Raw genomic sequence first — 18,587 nt, 5'->3', positions numbered from 1 at the left:
GTTTTTATTGTTATAGTTGAGGAGTCAAAGAAGATGTCGCTGGAAAGTGAAATGAGTCAGTGATCCTTTGCATTTGCTTTGATCTGCCTGTGCTCGTAGCACCCCCCTCTCCTTTGGAAGTGGGTCGTTTATTTGGCTGCGCTACAGTATTTGACCGTTTTGACAAAGTATTGAGTGTCAGTGACAAGACTCTCCTGCTGGGACAGGTCGACATTGCGCGCCCTTGCACCCCAGATTCTAATACAACAAAGGATAGCCCTGTCAGGCGGTAATTTACCCCAAGCAGGCTGACAGCGGGGTACTTTTAAGGAGAACTGGGAGGTTAATGTCAGAGATTTTTTGGGGGGGGAGGGGGCTGAAATTTGGGTTAATAATTATTCCACAATAGCTACCGAGATTTCCCAAAGTGCAGGAAAACCGCTCTGGGACTGGAAGTGGCCCTGTAAGGCTGGTTCCCTTGTACCGCTTTCTGCCCAGATCTCCAAATATTATTAATGTCCCAATATTTGTTTGTAGTAAAATATTTAGTGGTTCAGTGGGGACTCGTATTCAGTAGGGGGTTCATGTGAAAAGACCAATAGGCCTTGGGTGTTTGCGTAAATCAGTACTTGTGCCAAATGAGCCCAAATCCTGGAACTGAAGAGAGTGAAAATTGGAGCTAAATGGACTGCTATAGACATCACAGCTCCCATGTGACCACAATCAGTCTTTAAGTTCAGCTCAGCTTGATTCGCTACAAGAGCCAATGAAGTTATTTCCACATATTTCTTTGAAGGATTCACAGCACGACAAAAGAAGGTCAGTACTGTTTCACGGTATTCTGTTCACTTGCACACAGGCACAGATATTGGAAAAGACATTCAAAGTGACTTAGAATGGACTACGTTTGATCTAGAAGGGGAAAATGGCCATAGTTCTGATTGATGCGAGCTATCATACAAAAGTACGGCTTGGGCATAAAGATTTGTTCAGTTTATTTTTAAAAAAGGAGCGAGATATAAAAATGCTCATAATGCTCTTTTTTTTGCAATTATATTTTGTTCAAATTAAATAATTCAGCCTCATTCCTTCCGCAATAAAAAATGATGAATAACACTCATTCCATGAGATAGCAGAAAACTGTAAAACAAATTCTCATTTTGCCAGCGACTTTAAAAGCCGGCTCCAAAGCTGTGGTCAATTACTTCTAATGGCAGTCTGCGGCTCATTGCACCCTAATGAGCTTTGGGTAATGAATACAATTTAAACAAATTGCTTCATCGAGCCACATCAAAAATATCTGTTTTCACTGCAATATTGGAAAACACACATGGAAAAGTTGTACACGTACTGCTTGAGGGAGGGGGGGGGGTGGGTGAAGTATATACAAGATCTGTATTGTGAAAACTGAAATGACTCGCAGACATGAGTCAGCGTATTATTAGGAAAATAAGCCCAAACTGCTTTTGATTTCGAGAGCAATTTCATGTCAATATGCAGCAGTTAATAGAAACCGCTGCCCACCGTTTATAAACGGTGATTCCAAACATAATCCCCTTGACTTGCACGCATTTAAACTAACCGCAAAAACAGAGAGGCATACGAAACAAGTACCGGTAGCTACTTTAACCCCTTTCGTGCACCCTGTAACCCGACAACACGATAAGCTGTCCACTGTAGTAACCGCTGCCACTCTAAGGGTTAACGTGTTCTTAGGATTGTATGCTGGTGATCTGAAGTGGAAGCAACAAAGGACAGAATCTAAAGCCACCCACAAGAAACGTACATTGCAATATTATGCACCCCCCCCGCAAAAAAAAAAACACCCATACAACCCCAAAACAATTAAAATGAAAACAAAATACATAAATAAGTCGTGTGTTTTCAAATGTGGCCAGTGCGTCGAATGATCAGTGAGATCCATCCAGCCGCCCGTCCTCTCATTCACACGGGGCATCCCTGAGGAACTATTACAGTTTGACTTCTTCAGGCGGGGGCGGGGGAGGGGGGGTGACCTCTAACCTGCACACCCACTTCAACCCTGAAAGTCACTGCAGCCGAGAGGAAGGACCCACCACACAGCAGCAGCAGCAGCCGCTCCGCGTATCCGCTGGCTCTCGTTTCGGCTCATCACCAAGAAGCGACGCTAACGTGAAACTTAATCAAAGATTTTTACGGGGGCCGAAAAGGAGGCGAGGTAAAAGTGATGAAATATTGACTTACAGGGGAATTTCATTCAATATGACAGTTCCAGTAAATCAATTTGCGTATGTGTTATATTTGGAGCTCCATTATAAGAGGCTGCGAAAATACACATTCGAGCCAAGATGGTCTCCGAGGACTCTGGTAATTAAATGTTACATCAACAAATCCAGACTAAATGGATTGATTACATGAAGGTCAGCTCACCCGCAACCTTATATTGCATGGCTCATTAATATTACAAAAGCAAGCAGCAGTTATTGATCATTTTCATCAGCTATCCGCTCATGATGGCAGAATGTCTTTAGTTGACAAATCGCACGAAGCGCTGCGGGGGTTCTCGAGTACAGTGACGCATCCATTCTTGTATGATCGCTCATTTAGAATTTTGTGTTTGTGATGAAAACATTGAAAAAAAAAAAAGAAACGCATTTGATCAAAATAAGGTCATGTTGGTCTTAACGGAAGATTTGTGAGTTGATATTATCTCAGGTGTGTCAGACTCAGAGGAATAAAAGTTTCGTCATTCCTTTCAATCACAGCTGTTTTTGAAATAAAGCACGGAAACCAATTGTTGTAAATCGAGTACCACGATGGTTTATGAAAGCCACTAAGCCTCTTTAACAGAAGCCGCCAGGTTAAAACGAGAACCACATTGTTCGCTTTCGTTGCTTCAGATTTTCACAGGCACCGTGTCCCCGCGTTTCCTACGACGGGGTGAGATTTACACAATGGTGTCATCCGAATTCCAGGAGGATTGGAAAATCTGTGCTCTTTGAAGCTGCAGCCACTGCCCAGAGAAATAAAGTATTTCAAAAGAAGTTTATGGTGCACTGGTTTGAGATTTAGTCGGTCATGCAGTTTTCTTGACACATTGTGGTCTGACGAGGACCAATTGGCCCTTCTCTCGGGTTTGTGACGGGAGGCTTGCGTCCAAGGACCACATGAGTAACCCGTGGGCCTTTTCCAAAATTAGCTGACTATTTTTGTGACGTTAAAAATGTAAACACTTGCCCTTCTTCGTACCGTAGAAATCATGTTATACATTGATTTACCTTATCAAATAATTGTTAATGATCGGAGTGAGAATGTCGTCTTCTCGTAGATGAACATCATAAGTTTTTAATAATACCATTGAATAATGACTACCGGGGACCTTGTGTGGGGGCACTTGGGAATTGTTTTTAAAAAAAGTAATACTATGTCTCCTTTAAAAAGAAAATGATGACAATATTGAGATGCTATCTGAAGCAGATTTCATGGCATTACTTGGCAGCCTTGGCAGTCGACTTCATGAAAGAGCGGAGCTAAGGCAAAGACCCTGGGAATCGAATCCTCTGGGGGATCCAAAATACTCTGCAAAAGCAAAACCAACATCTTGTCCAATAATTCTAAAACCTCTTAGCTAATGTCAGGCGGACTGACAGCGTCGCCCTCCATTGAACTTACCGCCATCTTTAGAGCAAAGATTGAGCAGGTTGTGGACGGTGTCCATCATTTCCTGCTGCTGCCTTTGCAGGGCAGTGCTGTTTCCCGTGGCCTGGCTCAACTGGGCTTCGAGTTCCTTGATAACCCCACTCTGCCTCCCGACAAGAACCTGGAGACTTCCTTTCTCCTGCTTCAGAGTCTCCAATTCTTCGTGGTGCCTCATCTCCATCGCTAACATCTTCTCCTCCAAGAGGCTGCAGGAAAAGTTGAACATGGAGAAACATGACCGAGTGAGAAGAATGGATTGTTTTGAACACATTTACACAATTTCATGGAACCAATATTAGAAGTGAGGTTGGAAAAATCGGGCAGTGCGGCCTAGAGTAGGCCTTGCTGGCCCTTTTTCTCTCTCTCTCGCACTCTCTGTATATTTATACAGTATACCATATGTACAGTATTTATGTGTATCTAGATGTAAATATAGATGTTTTACCATCATTACCCTCATTTCTATTTCAACTACTAACTTTCCTTTATGTCGTTGCTGGATTTGCTGGAACTGTTACTTGAGGTTTACCTGTTTTTGTCATGGAGCTTGTTGATCTCATTGGTCTGGACCATTAATTGCTTCTCCAACTTGTTTGTAGAAAGAGAATTTTCCAGCAGCTGGATCTCAAGTCTGGATGTTTGATTCAAAACCTGAGACATACAGACACACAAATGAATTCTCCTTTAGCAGATCGGAACCATTAAGACATCATCAAATTTATCAGCGTAATTTAAAAAACAAAACAAACCATTTTAAAAATAGTTGGGTAAACATAAACATAACAAACAACATTACCTGTGTCTCAACATCAGTCAGCTTCCGGGTTTGTTCCGCAGTTTTAGAGAGAAGGTTGGTGCCCATTTCCAACATGGCTGCTGTGTGGTTGTGTACAGCGCTCTGCTGCAGTTGTGCCATCTCTGTTTTCATGCTTTCTTTGATGTAATTCTCAATCTGTATCGAAGGTGAGAGAGAGAGTGAATTAAATTCCAATCTAAGTGAATGTAAAAGTCAATTAGATCCAGCCGCACCCCTGAAGAATGGTTGCTTTTTAGGCAACGAAGATGATGACATTCCATCAGTTCACTAACAATCAAAAATGGGGTGCCACAGTGATCTATCCTTGAACCACTGACATTGACCCTATACATAGATAATATGTTGTACAGTCATTCTTCCCAACAAGTACTTTAATATCCCCCTTTTTTTGATGATTGCATTTTATATCGCCTGATTCCAAATAAATGGATGTGACGGATGGATTGTTGTAATAGGAATGAAAAAGATGTGCTTTCCAACTAAAACATGCAGTCCAACAGTTGTGGTCTCTTGTCGGTGTAATATCCTCACTTGGCACAGATGAAAAAGTTAAACAGTGCTTTTCCCCCCTCCCCTCACCCATCCCAGTCGTGGGACACTCTCCGAATTATTTACCTTGCACCGATATTAGCTAACAGTCTACTGTGGTCTTGGCTGTAAAATAGACAGTGAAACTAATTTGGAATTATGGTTCTTGTAAGGTAAGATTACATTGCATTATAGTGAATCACATAGTATGACTTTGTTTTAAAAAATGATTTCAGTCCTTTGTGAAACACAAAACCACTGAACTCTGTAGATGGTGTAGGTTGTTTTAGAAATAGCCTTTCAAAACTTAAGCTTTACACTGGAGGTTTGTCCCTCTGCTGACGACCGCATAAGATTTAAGACGATCTAAAGTCACCTTGAGAGAAAAGGTAGTGAAAGCACAGATGGCTGACCGAAACTTGAGCAGTCACGACGCGTCTTTCGGGAAACGCGACAGGACGCTGACTCAATGTAGTGCCGCAAAGTTTTAAGGAGAAACGAAATTACACAAACACACTCATTTACCCAAATTTGGAAGCTGTTAAATGGGACCACGTGGGTGTTGATCCTTAAAACTTTCTCAGCATCAGCTACTATTAGCATTTTTGGTCATTGGGGAAAAAAAATAACAGAGACAACTATAGGAAATGATACAACGGCATAAATGCCAAAAAGAGTGGAAGTACCACATTTGGCACACGGGAGGAGACAATACGTGCACCTTGAGGCTTACATCTTTCTTACTGGCACTGCTTTTATTCGATCAACACCGGTTTTTGGCCAGGAATTGACATGTTCGATTCAATAAATTAACTTGAGGCACATAAAAATAACGCATTGATGCAGCATGAAGGCTGGCCAGCACCAGCTCTGCTGAGATATTGAAAATAGTGTGTGGCTCCTAACATCTAGAATTAAAAAAAAAATTAAAATTAAAGTTCATTTATTTATTTTATTGTGGTACAAATACATTCCTAGCGCAACACAACGTCTGAGAATGCACCATATTTACTTCCGAAATGTGACATTTCTCACACTGATTAATCTTTAAGCCATTGAATTGGATTTTAGAGGCTTATTCGGTGGATGCAAAATCTGTGGCATATCTCTTCTGGTAGTTTAATGCGGTCTCCAAGATCCAAAATTACAAGCTATTAAAGCAAGCGTGTGTTTTATTGCATCTTATATTGAATCCCTTTAAGGCTTTAAGTCAAACATATGTCGGCATTTCCTTCCATGGTTGAAGGTTGCAAAAGTGGAATCCACATTTAAAAAACAGACAAAAAAACCCATCAATTGCTTGAGAATAAAAATGCATTTAGCCTTTCGATAACAAAGCTTTCAACTTTTGAAGAGACATTCCAGAAGGTGAAATGGCTCTCTAGTTAGAATTCAGAGTCAGATTTTCCAAAAATCACTGCGAAAATCAAGCTTAATGTGGTTGGATCATTCCTGTGAACTTCCAAGTGCGTGACATCACAAATGATGTAACTTGACAGTTGAACACTGGACCGTACCAATGCATTAGCGGTACAAATGTTTCATATCAACGCAGCTTTATCCACATAAACAGTATTCTATGCAGACATTTTACGAGGTATAATTGGCTGGCAACTCCAGGAGCGCAACTGCTTTGAGTCATCCACGACATAAATAACAATGTATGACACATAAAAAAAGCATATGTCAAGATCTGGATCTCTCAGATTTTAAGAGCAAAGAAAAAAAAATGCTGTCCATCGTTGCAAGAGGACAAGTGTTTAGGTTACTGAACGCACTGTAATGGGTGCGGGGGCTTTCAAGCAGAACATCAAAACGGCCGCGTGAGTGTCCGCATACATTTGCTGTCCTTTATTACGGCAGAACTGCGAAATTGCTTTCACTTGGGAGCCGAGAACAGGATCATCTCTCGAGAGCCTACACCCTGATACCATTGTTACAGATGACTGTGAATGTTTAAAACATCCCTTTCAAATGGTGTGTGTGGGAGGGGGGGGGGGGCTTCCTATTTTCAAACAGCAGTTTGAAAGTCACTCACGGGATCTGTTACATCTCTGCTGATGGATGCGGACTGTAACTTTTAAAATGAATATGGGAGGACACCCCACCACCGACACTCAAATCAGCACCTCTTTTTGGATGCCAAATTACTGGTCAGAAGAATGTAAAAATGATTTAAACGCCACCCTATATAGATTTTTTTCACGCAGCATTCAACAAACCTCATATACACAATGCGGTTCCTCTCACTTCCATTATCTGACAGAGTCGACTGTTTCTGTCTATTAAGATTACAGGTTTGCATGCTGAAATTCCTCGCCCTACCAATTAGTAAATTCCTCTCTTGTTGACATTCCTGCTTCATCTTTTTCTGATTCTGGAAATTCCCTACCTTACTTCATGGGAAAGCTGTATGAAAACAGATACGTGACTCTTGTGTCATCTCCCCGCACCTCCCTTTTCTTTCAATTTGCCAATGTTTGCCGAAGCTGTTTTCAAATAATGTCAATATTGCTGAGATGGCGATGATACACCTACGGTGTCTTCATCTTCCTCGGCCCATGACGCGAATGAATTTGGCAGACCGTCTCCCTGATCTACACTGAGCAATAACTTCATGTTGAAACCGCTATGATCATGAAATGCTGCGAAACACAATGGGACCGTAGATTTGTGGGCTTATCACCTGGAATTTTGATTACTTCCTTTTCCCGTTTGGTATTTTCCTCACCGTTTGTTCTTTTATGATCCATTTCACATGTCTAATCCTCTCACATGTCTAATATACAGCTTGGGAAAAGAAACAAAGAATTGTGTATGCTCTCGAACAGCTCACTGACGATCCAAAGTGAATTTGACACCCCCGCAGTGAAAATTGAGCTCAGAAGTAACGCTAAGGTTCGATCGGACTGTCGTTCACTCACTCGCGTATTACGGTCAAATTATGTACATGCCCTTTGGAAGCTGGCCTTACGTAGTGTTTGTTTTTAAAGGCGGTTTTAAGGCTCTCCGTCTTCGACGCTGTCATCATTAGGTGAGTAACAACTTAGTCGGAACTCACAGTTGACTGGTGTGACCTTTTGCCCCCGTGGCCAAATGCCAGTCGTTGACTCAAGCACATTTTGGTTTGTCAACATGAATCCAAAAATAAAATGGGAAAAGATGTCCCATGTGTGGTTTATGGCATAGATTAATTACCCATTGTTTCGCCACTCAATTCTATATATATCAAGTCATAAATACAAATTCAAATAAACATTGAGAAGTCGATATATTCCACGCAAGTATATTTTCCCATATTATCCGATTACGGTGCGGCTCTGGATGCTTTGTATGATCGTACGGGACAGGACGGGGCCAAGACATGGGAATGCATTTAAAACCAAACAACAACAAACTCAGACCAATTTTCTTCCTCTCGAAATGGTAAGAGTGAGTGGGGAAGCTTAAGAAAGATTTAGTTGTGTGACGCTGTATGGGAATCTTTCCTGTGGGACACATTGGGTCAGGAATGCGCCTGATTATGGCTTTCTTGTGTCATTTAGTACAGGCAGCCACCGTTGCCCTCCGATAAACACGCACGTTAAAGCGACCTCATCCAGATGGTGTGCTGATCTCCAAATTTCAGCAAACGATTTCGAATTCTAATTCACAACATTTCCATGTACATTCTTCAATGTATGAGCAGAACATTTCTTCTGCCGAGAAACGTAAAAATAGATGCAAAAGGTCACAGTCTTGACCCAAAACAGTGCAACTTCTTATAAACTTGGTTCTACGGTTCTGTGTGTTCTTGTCTTGCCTTTATAGCACTTTTATTGTGTGGACATTTCTCAATTTGGCCGGCCCACACAAGTGAAATCCTGAGTTAAGCTCCTTTGACGCAAGTACAGTGTGTGTGTGTGTGTGTGTGTGTGTGTGTGTGTTACAACACTATCTATCAAGCCGGGTGTCTCCTCTCATTAAACTTAATGGACATTTAATAGCGGCGACTGTTTCCTACACTGTCAGGTTTTTGTTTAATTTTCATCCCAACATCCTATTTAGCATGTTTTCCAGGATTTATGCGCCCATCTTTGCAGTTGCGTGGAATCACAAAAGGAGATATCTCCAAATTGAGTTGAAATTTAAGTCCGTGTTTTCTCACTTTCTCCCCTTGACTCCCCGAATAATATATCGCTCTTGCAAGGTCTGCTTTACTGAGCTGACGAGACTCATAGGTTATCACTCGGAGCCCAGACTATTTCACTCACGAGCTATTTTCAACACAACCACTGGCGGTCTTTGCTTCACGTGTCATCCCACATGGCTGAATTTCCTCTCAATGACGCGCGACTCAAGACTAAACAGACAGGATGAACGGCAAGACGAGTTGCAGCGTCCTGATCCGCATCTCCACATGGAAAAGCTTTCGCGTGACCCGAGGTTCAACTATGCCATTCGAAGAGGATAATAGATGCCGCTGTTAACGATAATGTGCAGCTCCTGCGTGGCCACTATTGTGTTACTGTCGAGCATCAGGATTCGAAACTCTTGCAGCTGTCTTGAATGATTGATGCAAATATGGTCGTTTTGGGTAGCACGCACACACACACATGCACACACATACACACACAGCTGACGAACTAACTGCCAGACTGCCTGCCAACTGATGATTACAGGTTGGTTCGGTTTAATAAAATTAAAAATGACATACTGCCGATGAGTGACGGGTACCCAGACCGCTAATTAATGTCTCTGTCTCATTCCCATTGCTTTGTTTCTTTAAGACACTTCCATTCGATCAGGTAGACATAAACTCTTAACGTTTGACAGCCACTCGCAAATTGCAACAACCTCTTTAAAGTTTGTTACTGCCATCACACTCAGAAGAGCATCCCCCTTTTTGATGATGAGCAGGCTATCACTTAAGCTAAAGATTAATTCATCCAAACAGGGACTCCCATATGTCAAACAGTCCTCCACATCCACATTTGCTCAAATGGACAGGAGTGTGACATGGGATGATCAACACACACATACACACATCCACGTTAGGATTTACACAAGGATTAGGCTCTCGCTTCTGGCTGAGCTGCAGCCATGTCATGTTAAATAAACATCAAGAAACCATTCGTGTTGCAGGTGTGAAAGACGAGACCAGAGGCGACGCTCACCTCATTTGATCAATGACGGCTTTATAAGGAAAATCCTCTAAGCTATCTGGCAGGGAGAGAGAAACATTTTCTTGGCTACTGTAAAGAAGAAAAAAAAACATTGTAATGGTGTGATCATTAGCATGGAAAGCATTAGTGGTCGGAGGCCAACTTTGGATCCTTTTTTTTTTTGCAATGCAGCATAGCCATCCATTCATTTTCCAATGCTCGGCCCGCTCACTTTTTGGTTAGACACAGGGAACACCTTGGACTGGGACTACTTTACTTTTAGTTTCTAATCATTTGATTACAAAATCCAGAGAGGCTGTCTTTTGAATATTAACTCATGAGCAAAAAGCAAACAATTCTATCTCAGTGTTGCTTTAAGAAATCCAAGTAAGATTGCACCCAAAACCCAAGTGAGACACCCATTCGTCATTTTCTGGTCCATCCAGTTCACACTGTGGGGGAGCCAGACAGTTTATCTTCCACCCAATATCATGCACTCACTCGGTATCTCCCTCTGTCTCGCTTTGTATCTTTACAAAAGTCATGCCATCAATTTGACACAACTTGAACTGACTCCACCAGCTTTCCTTTGAACATTTAGCACCCCTTTCAACCATCTGATTGTGATTCTTTTGTCTACCCGGATGAACTCCAAAGAAGGCAAACTGGTTCTCTCCTACGGAGCCTCTGGAAATAGGTCCAATGTTGACGGACGAAGACATTGACTCAGCGCACATCTGTCGAGGAGAGTTAAAGAGTCGCTGCGGGGAGGTTCACGCTCGGAGGCAATCTGCGGGCGGGATTGAGGAATTTTCTCCCTACTGGAAATGACAATTGCAAAATACAAGGGAAATCATGCGAAGGTGCTTACCGCAAATGTAAAAATAGTCCACACATGAAATCAATAACAACGAAATTAAAAAAAAAAACACCATGGAGTCGAAAAAAAACCCCATTCTTCTTGTCAGGCTCAGCAATAACGGCCACGAAGGGGGAAAAAAAAGATTGACACCTCACTGTTGAGTTAAAATGTTGGAGGCATTCTGATGAATAGCCATTCAAAATACCCAAAAGCAATAGCAATGCAAAAACTGTAAATCAAAAATAAAATAAAGAAATTATCACCTGGTCTGTTTTTATTCCAAAAGAAAAATACAGCCAGTTTTGTGATGGAAAAAAAGTTCATCGTTTGATAAACCCACTTTACTTTCTCTCTTACTATGCGCTATGGTTGACTGTAATGTTTTGTTCTATCTAAGATATGTTATCTCATATTTGGCTCCTAATCACTCAGCGGTGTAGCAGTGGCAGCTAGAGCCCCAAACCTTGAGCGTTTGGCAACGCTCTTGACTATAACTTATCACTCAAGATGAAATGACTTCCACTTGCCTGCCCAGAATAATATTATGGCCAATCTTTGAAAGAGCCTTTTGTTCTCATTTCAGGCATTTCTAGAAATAAAATAAAAGAAAACTAAATGATAATTAAAAATAGAACAGAATATATACAAATACACCAGTTGAGCAAATATAATACTAAAAATCATTCCTGTGTTTTAAAGGCTTCCCTGCAGAACCATAGATTGTTTGTAAGCTACAAGGTATCGTCATTCCATTCGTAATCAAATGTTTTTCTAAATGAAAACAGCCCACTGTTGATGTTTTTCTACGCTGGACAGCATCAAAAAAAGGAGAACTCGGCCCAAAATACACCTCTTCTGAGACCAAATAACATTTCTTAACGCAACGCAAAGATCACCAGACAGCATCTGTGATGTTATATTGGTTTGTTAGTTAGCGCCCACTGCATGGGAGAATGAGACATGTACATGATATGCACATGCATGAATAAGCATATGATGGCATCCAAGCTATGTCGTTTTCAGTGACGTGCTTCAGAGTAAAACAGTGTGAGTAGACTGGCCTGCCAGCAGTCCAGACCTGTCTCCCAATCTAAATCTGTCAGTTTGGTGAATGCAATAGAGCGAAAGCACAGCTCTGCAGCAAAGTGAAGAGAACAGAAAATAAGAAAAAGCCCCCAATGAATATTTGTCTGTTCCACAATGTGTAGGAAGATACTCAAAAACTGCAAGATCAATTCTAACATGCTTTGAAAAAAGAACAATATGCAAGTGGAAGGAAACAAATACACCGATATCATGCTACCCATGAAAAAAAGTGATATGAAGGGTACCACTAAATGATTGGATGGTTTGTCTAATCCTGTGAAAGAAGACATACGGTATTCAAGTCTTATTATCAGGCAATTTGAGAAATATTTGACTGGAAGTTTATGAAATGTCCAAATTCAAAGGATATACTGTATGAGAATACAAACCAATAGTCGAAGAGCAAATTTATCCAGCCGGCATTTCACCGGGCGCCAAGCTCCAAGCCATGTTTTCAGATGACATATAAATCCTGCTCGCGTTTAGGGAAATGTACAACCACGTAGTTCAAACAAAATAAATCCCATCGCGGGCATCCCCAAGAGAGTAATGCCGTATAGTGACGCGTAGCACGCAAATGGCATGCTTTCTTTACCGCTGCAAAATGTAAACCATGTTGTGACGCCAACAGCCCGCCCGATGATTTACTGAGCATCACCTAGCCGGATTGTCAAGTTTACAAAATGACTCCCGTGTCATAAAAAATAAAAACACCCACCCACCGTCATAATCCTACAAGCGCATTATTATCATTTGGCCTTCAATTTGCATGAATTCACCGTGCTGTTCGACATTTGCAGTCATCGCACAAGTGCAACCAAAACTGATTTTCTCAATGTTATTACAGCGCGTATCGCGTGCTTCTGCAATTTCCGTGGTGTCTTTTCTGTGAGTTGTTTGTCGGGTCAGGAAGGAAGAGCTTTTTATTCCTCGGAGAGTGTCCTTGTCTATCGGAATAATCCAATTGTTATTTTTGGCCCACATCTTCTCGGAAAATAAACTACAGTAGAGGAAGTTGTCCTGAAACTGGAAAGGTTCCTTCTTGGTTCTGCATCCATACTGTGTGGCCATCTGATAGCATGAAGTCAAGAAACATCTTCACCCCTTTGTTGTCTGAGCCCTGAAGACAAACAAGCCGCCGTCCGTGTTTCAGTGTAAATTTTCAACCGCTGTTTATGTAGCGCATCATGCTCGTGGAGAGGCAGAATGATGGGAATTTCACAGGGATAAGATGCTGCCCCCTTGGCCTTTCCCTCCCCTCTCTTTGTGCAGCAGCTTAGTTTGGCACAGACTGTCCCTTCGAAAGAAATCCCGGTCTGAGCTACTTTTGACTGAGAAGATCTATTACATTCACTCCCCGGTTGGGCTGAGACCAAGTTTGGCTTGCTAATTGACCACCTTTGCCAAATCTTCATTATCGGGGAAATAGTAGAAGTGTAGTCGACATCTGTGATTTGAAAAGAAGAAAAAAAAAGTGTACTGACGGTGGTCACATCACTTTTGTTTTTAATGTTTCTGAAGGCAATCGTATCACTGGTTGACTTTGTTGATCACTCAAATAAGTGAATGTGATTGCGTTACGTTTTCATGGTGAGTCTTGCACAAACAACCACTTCTGGTCTATAAAAATCTCAAATAATAAGATATAAAGCGTGGAGCAGCTTGTTCCCTGTCCGCGGATCCTTCTGAGATCAGAGTCACGCTCGTCTGCGATTCTTCCAGGGTGGGCAGGCAAAGGGAAGTAATCCTTGGACAAACACACGCCACCTTTTGACTGGTCGGGAATGTTATCAGGGTCCATATACTCTCCCCTGCATTGAGGAAAGGAAGATCGAACTTTAAAAGCTTCCTCGACAGCTGTTTGCAGCGTCACGCTCTCTCTCTCTTTCTCTCTGTACCACACGCAGTGAGCCGAGAACCCCGGCACGAGGCAACTATCTGGAACGGTCTCCTTTGTTCATTTCTTTCATCAGGGCGAGTTGGAGTCACATCAGTGCAATCGTTCTCCAAGTCAAGCAGTAAAAATCGGGCGACGATTAAGATAGATAGACCGAAAGGGCCCCTTATCTTCTGTCAGATGAAAAAATGTGAACCGCATCTTGATGTGCTATTGAATTGTTCAAAGCTACACAAAAAAGGAGAGCAAATGACAAAAGATGATTGCATAGAATGGCAATTTTCTATTCCAAAATGTCAATTCATAAATGGCCACTGTCATCTTAAACTAGTTATGGTTGTATGAACAATGGTAGCAACCCCCCCTGCACACCCCCAATATGCTTTCTTTCATTTACATCGTTGGATTTCTCCTCTAATGAGGTCTCATCAGTCAATCTGTCATTAGCCCAACGCCGCCTTTCTGTTTTCATAGTATCACTTATACTATCTTGGAATAATGGGGTGTACCACACAAAGATAAAGTTGGTGTTATTTTCACCCCTGGCCTTTCTTGACACACAGTCAGCTTTTGAATAAACACACAGGGATTGGAAACTTGACGTGCCAAATACAGAATTAGTAAAAACCCCGATCAAAAGTTTGTTGTTTTTTTTTTTAAATCGGGTCACTGTTCGGTATTGTGATCTGAAATTGCAGGATATTTCATAAATTAATTTAAAAAAAAACTTGAGAACACAATCTATTTTGTTTGCGCTTCCAGGATTTTTCTCCAAACACATTTGTCGAAAGCGTGACTAATTTCTCCCTCGACTTCCCGGATTACAAAATCAACCAACATCCCACCGCGTGACACATGATGACCAACATTGGTGCGGTCACATTGTGCAAAATTTGCTGCGAGGAGCGCAGAAGATAGAGATTGAGAGAAAATGGAAAGCAGGCACTCTGACGTGTATCTCGAACCGTTTTTGCGACAACATTGTGGTTGCTAACAAACAGAACTAAGTTGATGAATTCCTTGGTTCCTTTGTCATCTATCAAATCCACGAGGTCTTATCGGCGTGCGCATTAGCTTCATGTTACATTACTATCTCTTGTTTTGCAGATAAAACAAGCGATTCACTCAAAGCAACTGACCCATTTTGGATCTTCCCGGTGCCGTTGTGAAAATGCCAACTTTCAACGTTTTATAGGGTCGCCGTTGTGAGGATGGAAACGGTTTGCATCTTCTCCACGGTGGTGGAGGAAAAAAAATGCGGTTACGGAGTTGAAATCCAAAAGAAAGGAGCTGAATATGTAACGCCGTGTGAACTATCTTCAACATTTTTCACCATCAACATAGAAAGCAAACAAGTTGAATATTGAAACGTTTGACATTTTGATAAATAACTTAGATATTGCGCACTTCAAAAACTATGTATTGGCTTTTTTTTTTAAGTCTAACGACAATTTGAGGGGGAGAGAGGTTATACACACACACATATTTGTCTTGAATAAATAAAGGAAACATTTTCATACTCTGTCTTCTCCAGTTCTTGCGCGTCTCTTGGGGCTCTCGCTTACTTCCTGCCATTAAAGAGACAAGCCACCCGAGAACAGGGGTGGGTGGGGGGTGCGGGGGGTGACTGACATATAACTACTTCTGCTCTCTGGCTGACTCGGTGGAACGGACTGAATTCATCGTTCACTTGTTGACAAAGCAATAACAAAAGAGCTCTGATGTCGTCGTCGCTGGTGCGGAGATGTCTAAAAAAAAATGTTAGAAGAGAATAAAATGGCCAACTATTTTACTTACATAGACAAGTGAAAGATCTTTAAGGGTTATTCTCAAAACAACCGCTGGGGCGCAGAATAGGCTCTAGCATGCCCTCGTAGGGATGCGCGGTTCAAAGAATGGATGGATGGAAGGCATACTGCCTTAATCCAACAGTTCCATGAAATTTCACAAAGCCAGCAACAGTAAATGTTTTACAAGGGATTACACCAAAGCTGTCGCTTCAGCTGACCCTATTACTGGAGTTGTCCTGCTCTACTTAAGCTCATTGTGCAAGAGGTCCTCCCCCGTTGACTTTTCACACTAAAACTGACCCCGGAGCACAAAACAATCTTGGAAAACTGGAGGAAAACAGCAAACATTGCTCAGTTGCAAGCCAGAGAAGCCTCATTCAGCAAAACCAAACAAGAAATCGGGCAAAGCCGCAAACAGACGCTCTGCAGAGACCACACACCCACGGGAACACAAACATCTCAACAAACACTCTACAGCGAGCTACACTTCAAACGAAAACCATCAAGGGTTGTTAAGGATGTGATGCAGTTTCTTACTCAGCGCCGCTGTTCTATTTTAGTCCACTATGTGCAGACATGTGGAAAAGTCAAGCAGTGATGTAACGACCCCCCCCCCCCAACTCCCCAACCTGAACACCTCCTCACCTTTTGTAGCCACTGGGTGTAATTCTCCATAATGTGTTCAAGCTGCTGGATCTTCTGTTTTGGAAAGTCCGGATCAGGTGGTGGCGCGTCTCGCTGCAGAGAGTTGGCGTTATACTGCGGGCTTGAGCCTTTCGCCTCCCTGCAGGAACCCTCCCCGGCTGACGCCCCTTCAGGTAGGATGAAGGTGTAGGTGCACTGGCCGTGCTGGATCTTATGGAATCTTCTGCCGCCACCTCCTCCGTTGTTGCCGCCGCCGCCGCCGCCGGTGTTGTCGGCGCCTCTCCTCTGCTCGCCTCCTCCGCAGCTCGCGATCACCGCAACGGCTGCCAAAGACAGCAAGTGATACACAAACGTGTAGCACAGCATCATATCAGCGGTGCCGGCAATGGGAGTCCTTTCTCTTCTTTTTGTTTAGTCGGCGTTTTGGCTGGACGTTTTCGTCGGATGCGCATCAAGAGGCTGTGAAGTACATTGCGGAGCTCAAATATCTGCAGTCCATCTTGACATTGGTGGGCCACCATTGAAAGCCACCGTTGTCCTTGAAATCCTGTCCTTATGTAACTTTTAAGTTTCGCCGCGGGCCGGGAAAAGTTTGACACATCTCATGCAGGGGTGACAACTTGGTTCTCTTGATCTTCTTCCAAGTCAGCAGCGAACGGCGCATCAGTCACTCAACGCTTTTAAAATAGGTGCCGGGTAATCTGGGATGGTGCGGTTAGACCTCCCCTGGTTACCTTCCTGCTTTCCCACCCCCGTCTGCTCTCTTTAACAACTGCAGTGAGTGCAGAGATACTCTCACTGAAGAACAGTTCCAAGCTTCCAGCACACTCTGAGCCTGCCCCTTGTAGAGCCTGCGGAGGAATGTGAGCGTGTGCATGTACGAGTTTGTGTGTATTGTGTGTGTGTGCGTGGCAATAAGGGACCCCAGCACAGAGGATGTGCTTAGACTGCGAGGCTCGGTTTACAAGCGCTTTGGATTGGAGGCGGTGGTGGCGGAGCGGCCTTTTTTGCCTCCGCGTTGATGATCAACAATTACAAAGGTGTTTGTGCGGCATCATGATCTGCTCCTATTTGATGAGTCTGCTTCGTTGAATAAAGAGAAACACTCACTGTCTTATAAACTTAGAGACCCTGACGCTTTCCTCCAACCGTTCTTCCCTGCAAGGATCCGTTTTTTTCACCTGCTTACCAAACTCCCTGTTTCTCTGGACGCTTTGTTTAAAGACCTCCACCCTCGCTATTTCTTCTCCGGCCCTCTCATTAACGCGCATAGATTCCGTCTTGCTCATTCCTCCCTTTTCCAGCGCACGCCTCCACCGTTCTAAATGGTCCTCTACCTGCTTGCCCGCTTTCAGTGCAGGTCGCAATGTCCTCTACTAACCTCATGGCCAATGGGGATCCCAATCTGACTGCTTTTGTCATAGCAAAGAAAATCTGATTGGACAAAAAAATGAAGGGAATGGAATAGAATGGAAAGGCAATTAAAAAAATGTCACTCTGGCATCTCAAACATCTGGGCATAATCTTTGCATGTGTGTGTGCAGTGATGTCAGGGAGGCGACAAAAAAGATTGCTGATGGTTGGTGTGCATGAGGGTGACCCAAGATAACTAAGCGCCCTCAAAACCCGTATTCTGGGCCAACACGGTACATCGCTTACCTTGTTATGATGGCAGATTTCAGACAGGTGTGATACTGGTTTGGTTGCCGTCTGCATTTCTGATACTGCCCACCGTGGTTCCGAGGAATGTGACACGTGCCTCTTCGAGTCATGACGTCATGATGGTGAGACCTGCGGGAAAGGGACACCACGCAGCCATTAGCACAAGATGGCTGCTATTTCTCATTAGTCCCCTTGTGCTCCCAAATCTGAGCCCGCCACATGCATGGTCAATATCTGATGTCAAAGCAACCATGCCCAATCCCTGCTACACTCTAATCTCACCCATGTGACGTCTCTGGCCAGAACACAGCCCAAAAGAAAAAAAAAGGTCAGGATGACTTGGAGTGTGGCAGTGTTAAAACAGTTTACGGTACTTTCACGCCAAAATGTGCTGACGCTCGATTTGAATGGCTCGGAAAACAAAGAACAAAGAGTGAAAAGGATCCTGTGAGTGATCAGGGCTGATAACAGGTACAGCCTCGTAATTTCTGAAAACGTT

At 42.9% G+C, this 18,587-nt stretch overlaps 1 protein-coding gene and 1 long non-coding RNA gene across 2 annotated transcripts in view; one reads left to right on the top strand and one right to left on the bottom strand.

The window, feature by feature from the left end:
- The window catches only part of angpt1 (angiopoietin 1), a 32,653-nt gene extending 15,327 nt beyond the window's left edge, over positions 1 to 17,326 (bottom strand). The window contains exons 1-4 of the mRNA XM_052071554.1: positions 16,427 to 17,326; positions 4,454 to 4,609; positions 4,187 to 4,308; positions 3,631 to 3,863 (exon numbers count right to left, since the gene is read on the bottom strand). Coding sequence (XP_051927514.1) covers positions 3,631 to 3,863; positions 4,187 to 4,308; positions 4,454 to 4,609; positions 16,427 to 16,795 — 880 coding nt within the window. The 5' untranslated portion in view covers positions 16,796 to 17,326. The remainder of the gene's footprint in view (positions 1 to 3,630; positions 3,864 to 4,186; positions 4,309 to 4,453; positions 4,610 to 16,426) is intronic.
- LOC127604485 (uncharacterized) lies at positions 609 to 3,838 on the top strand. Its single transcript, XR_007963339.1, has 2 exons — positions 609 to 798; positions 3,701 to 3,838. It is a non-coding gene; the product is annotated as an uncharacterized LOC127604485 (long non-coding RNA).
- Positions 17,327 to 18,587: the final 1,261 nt, after the last annotated feature.

This window comes from Hippocampus zosterae, chromosome 7 (assembly GCF_025434085.1).
Source record: "Hippocampus zosterae strain Florida chromosome 7, ASM2543408v3, whole genome shotgun sequence".
Lineage (NCBI taxonomy): Eukaryota > Metazoa > Chordata > Actinopteri > Syngnathiformes > Syngnathidae > Hippocampus > Hippocampus zosterae.
The sequence above is the reverse complement of the archived record's forward strand: the minus strand, read 5'-3'. Positions and strand labels throughout refer to the sequence as shown.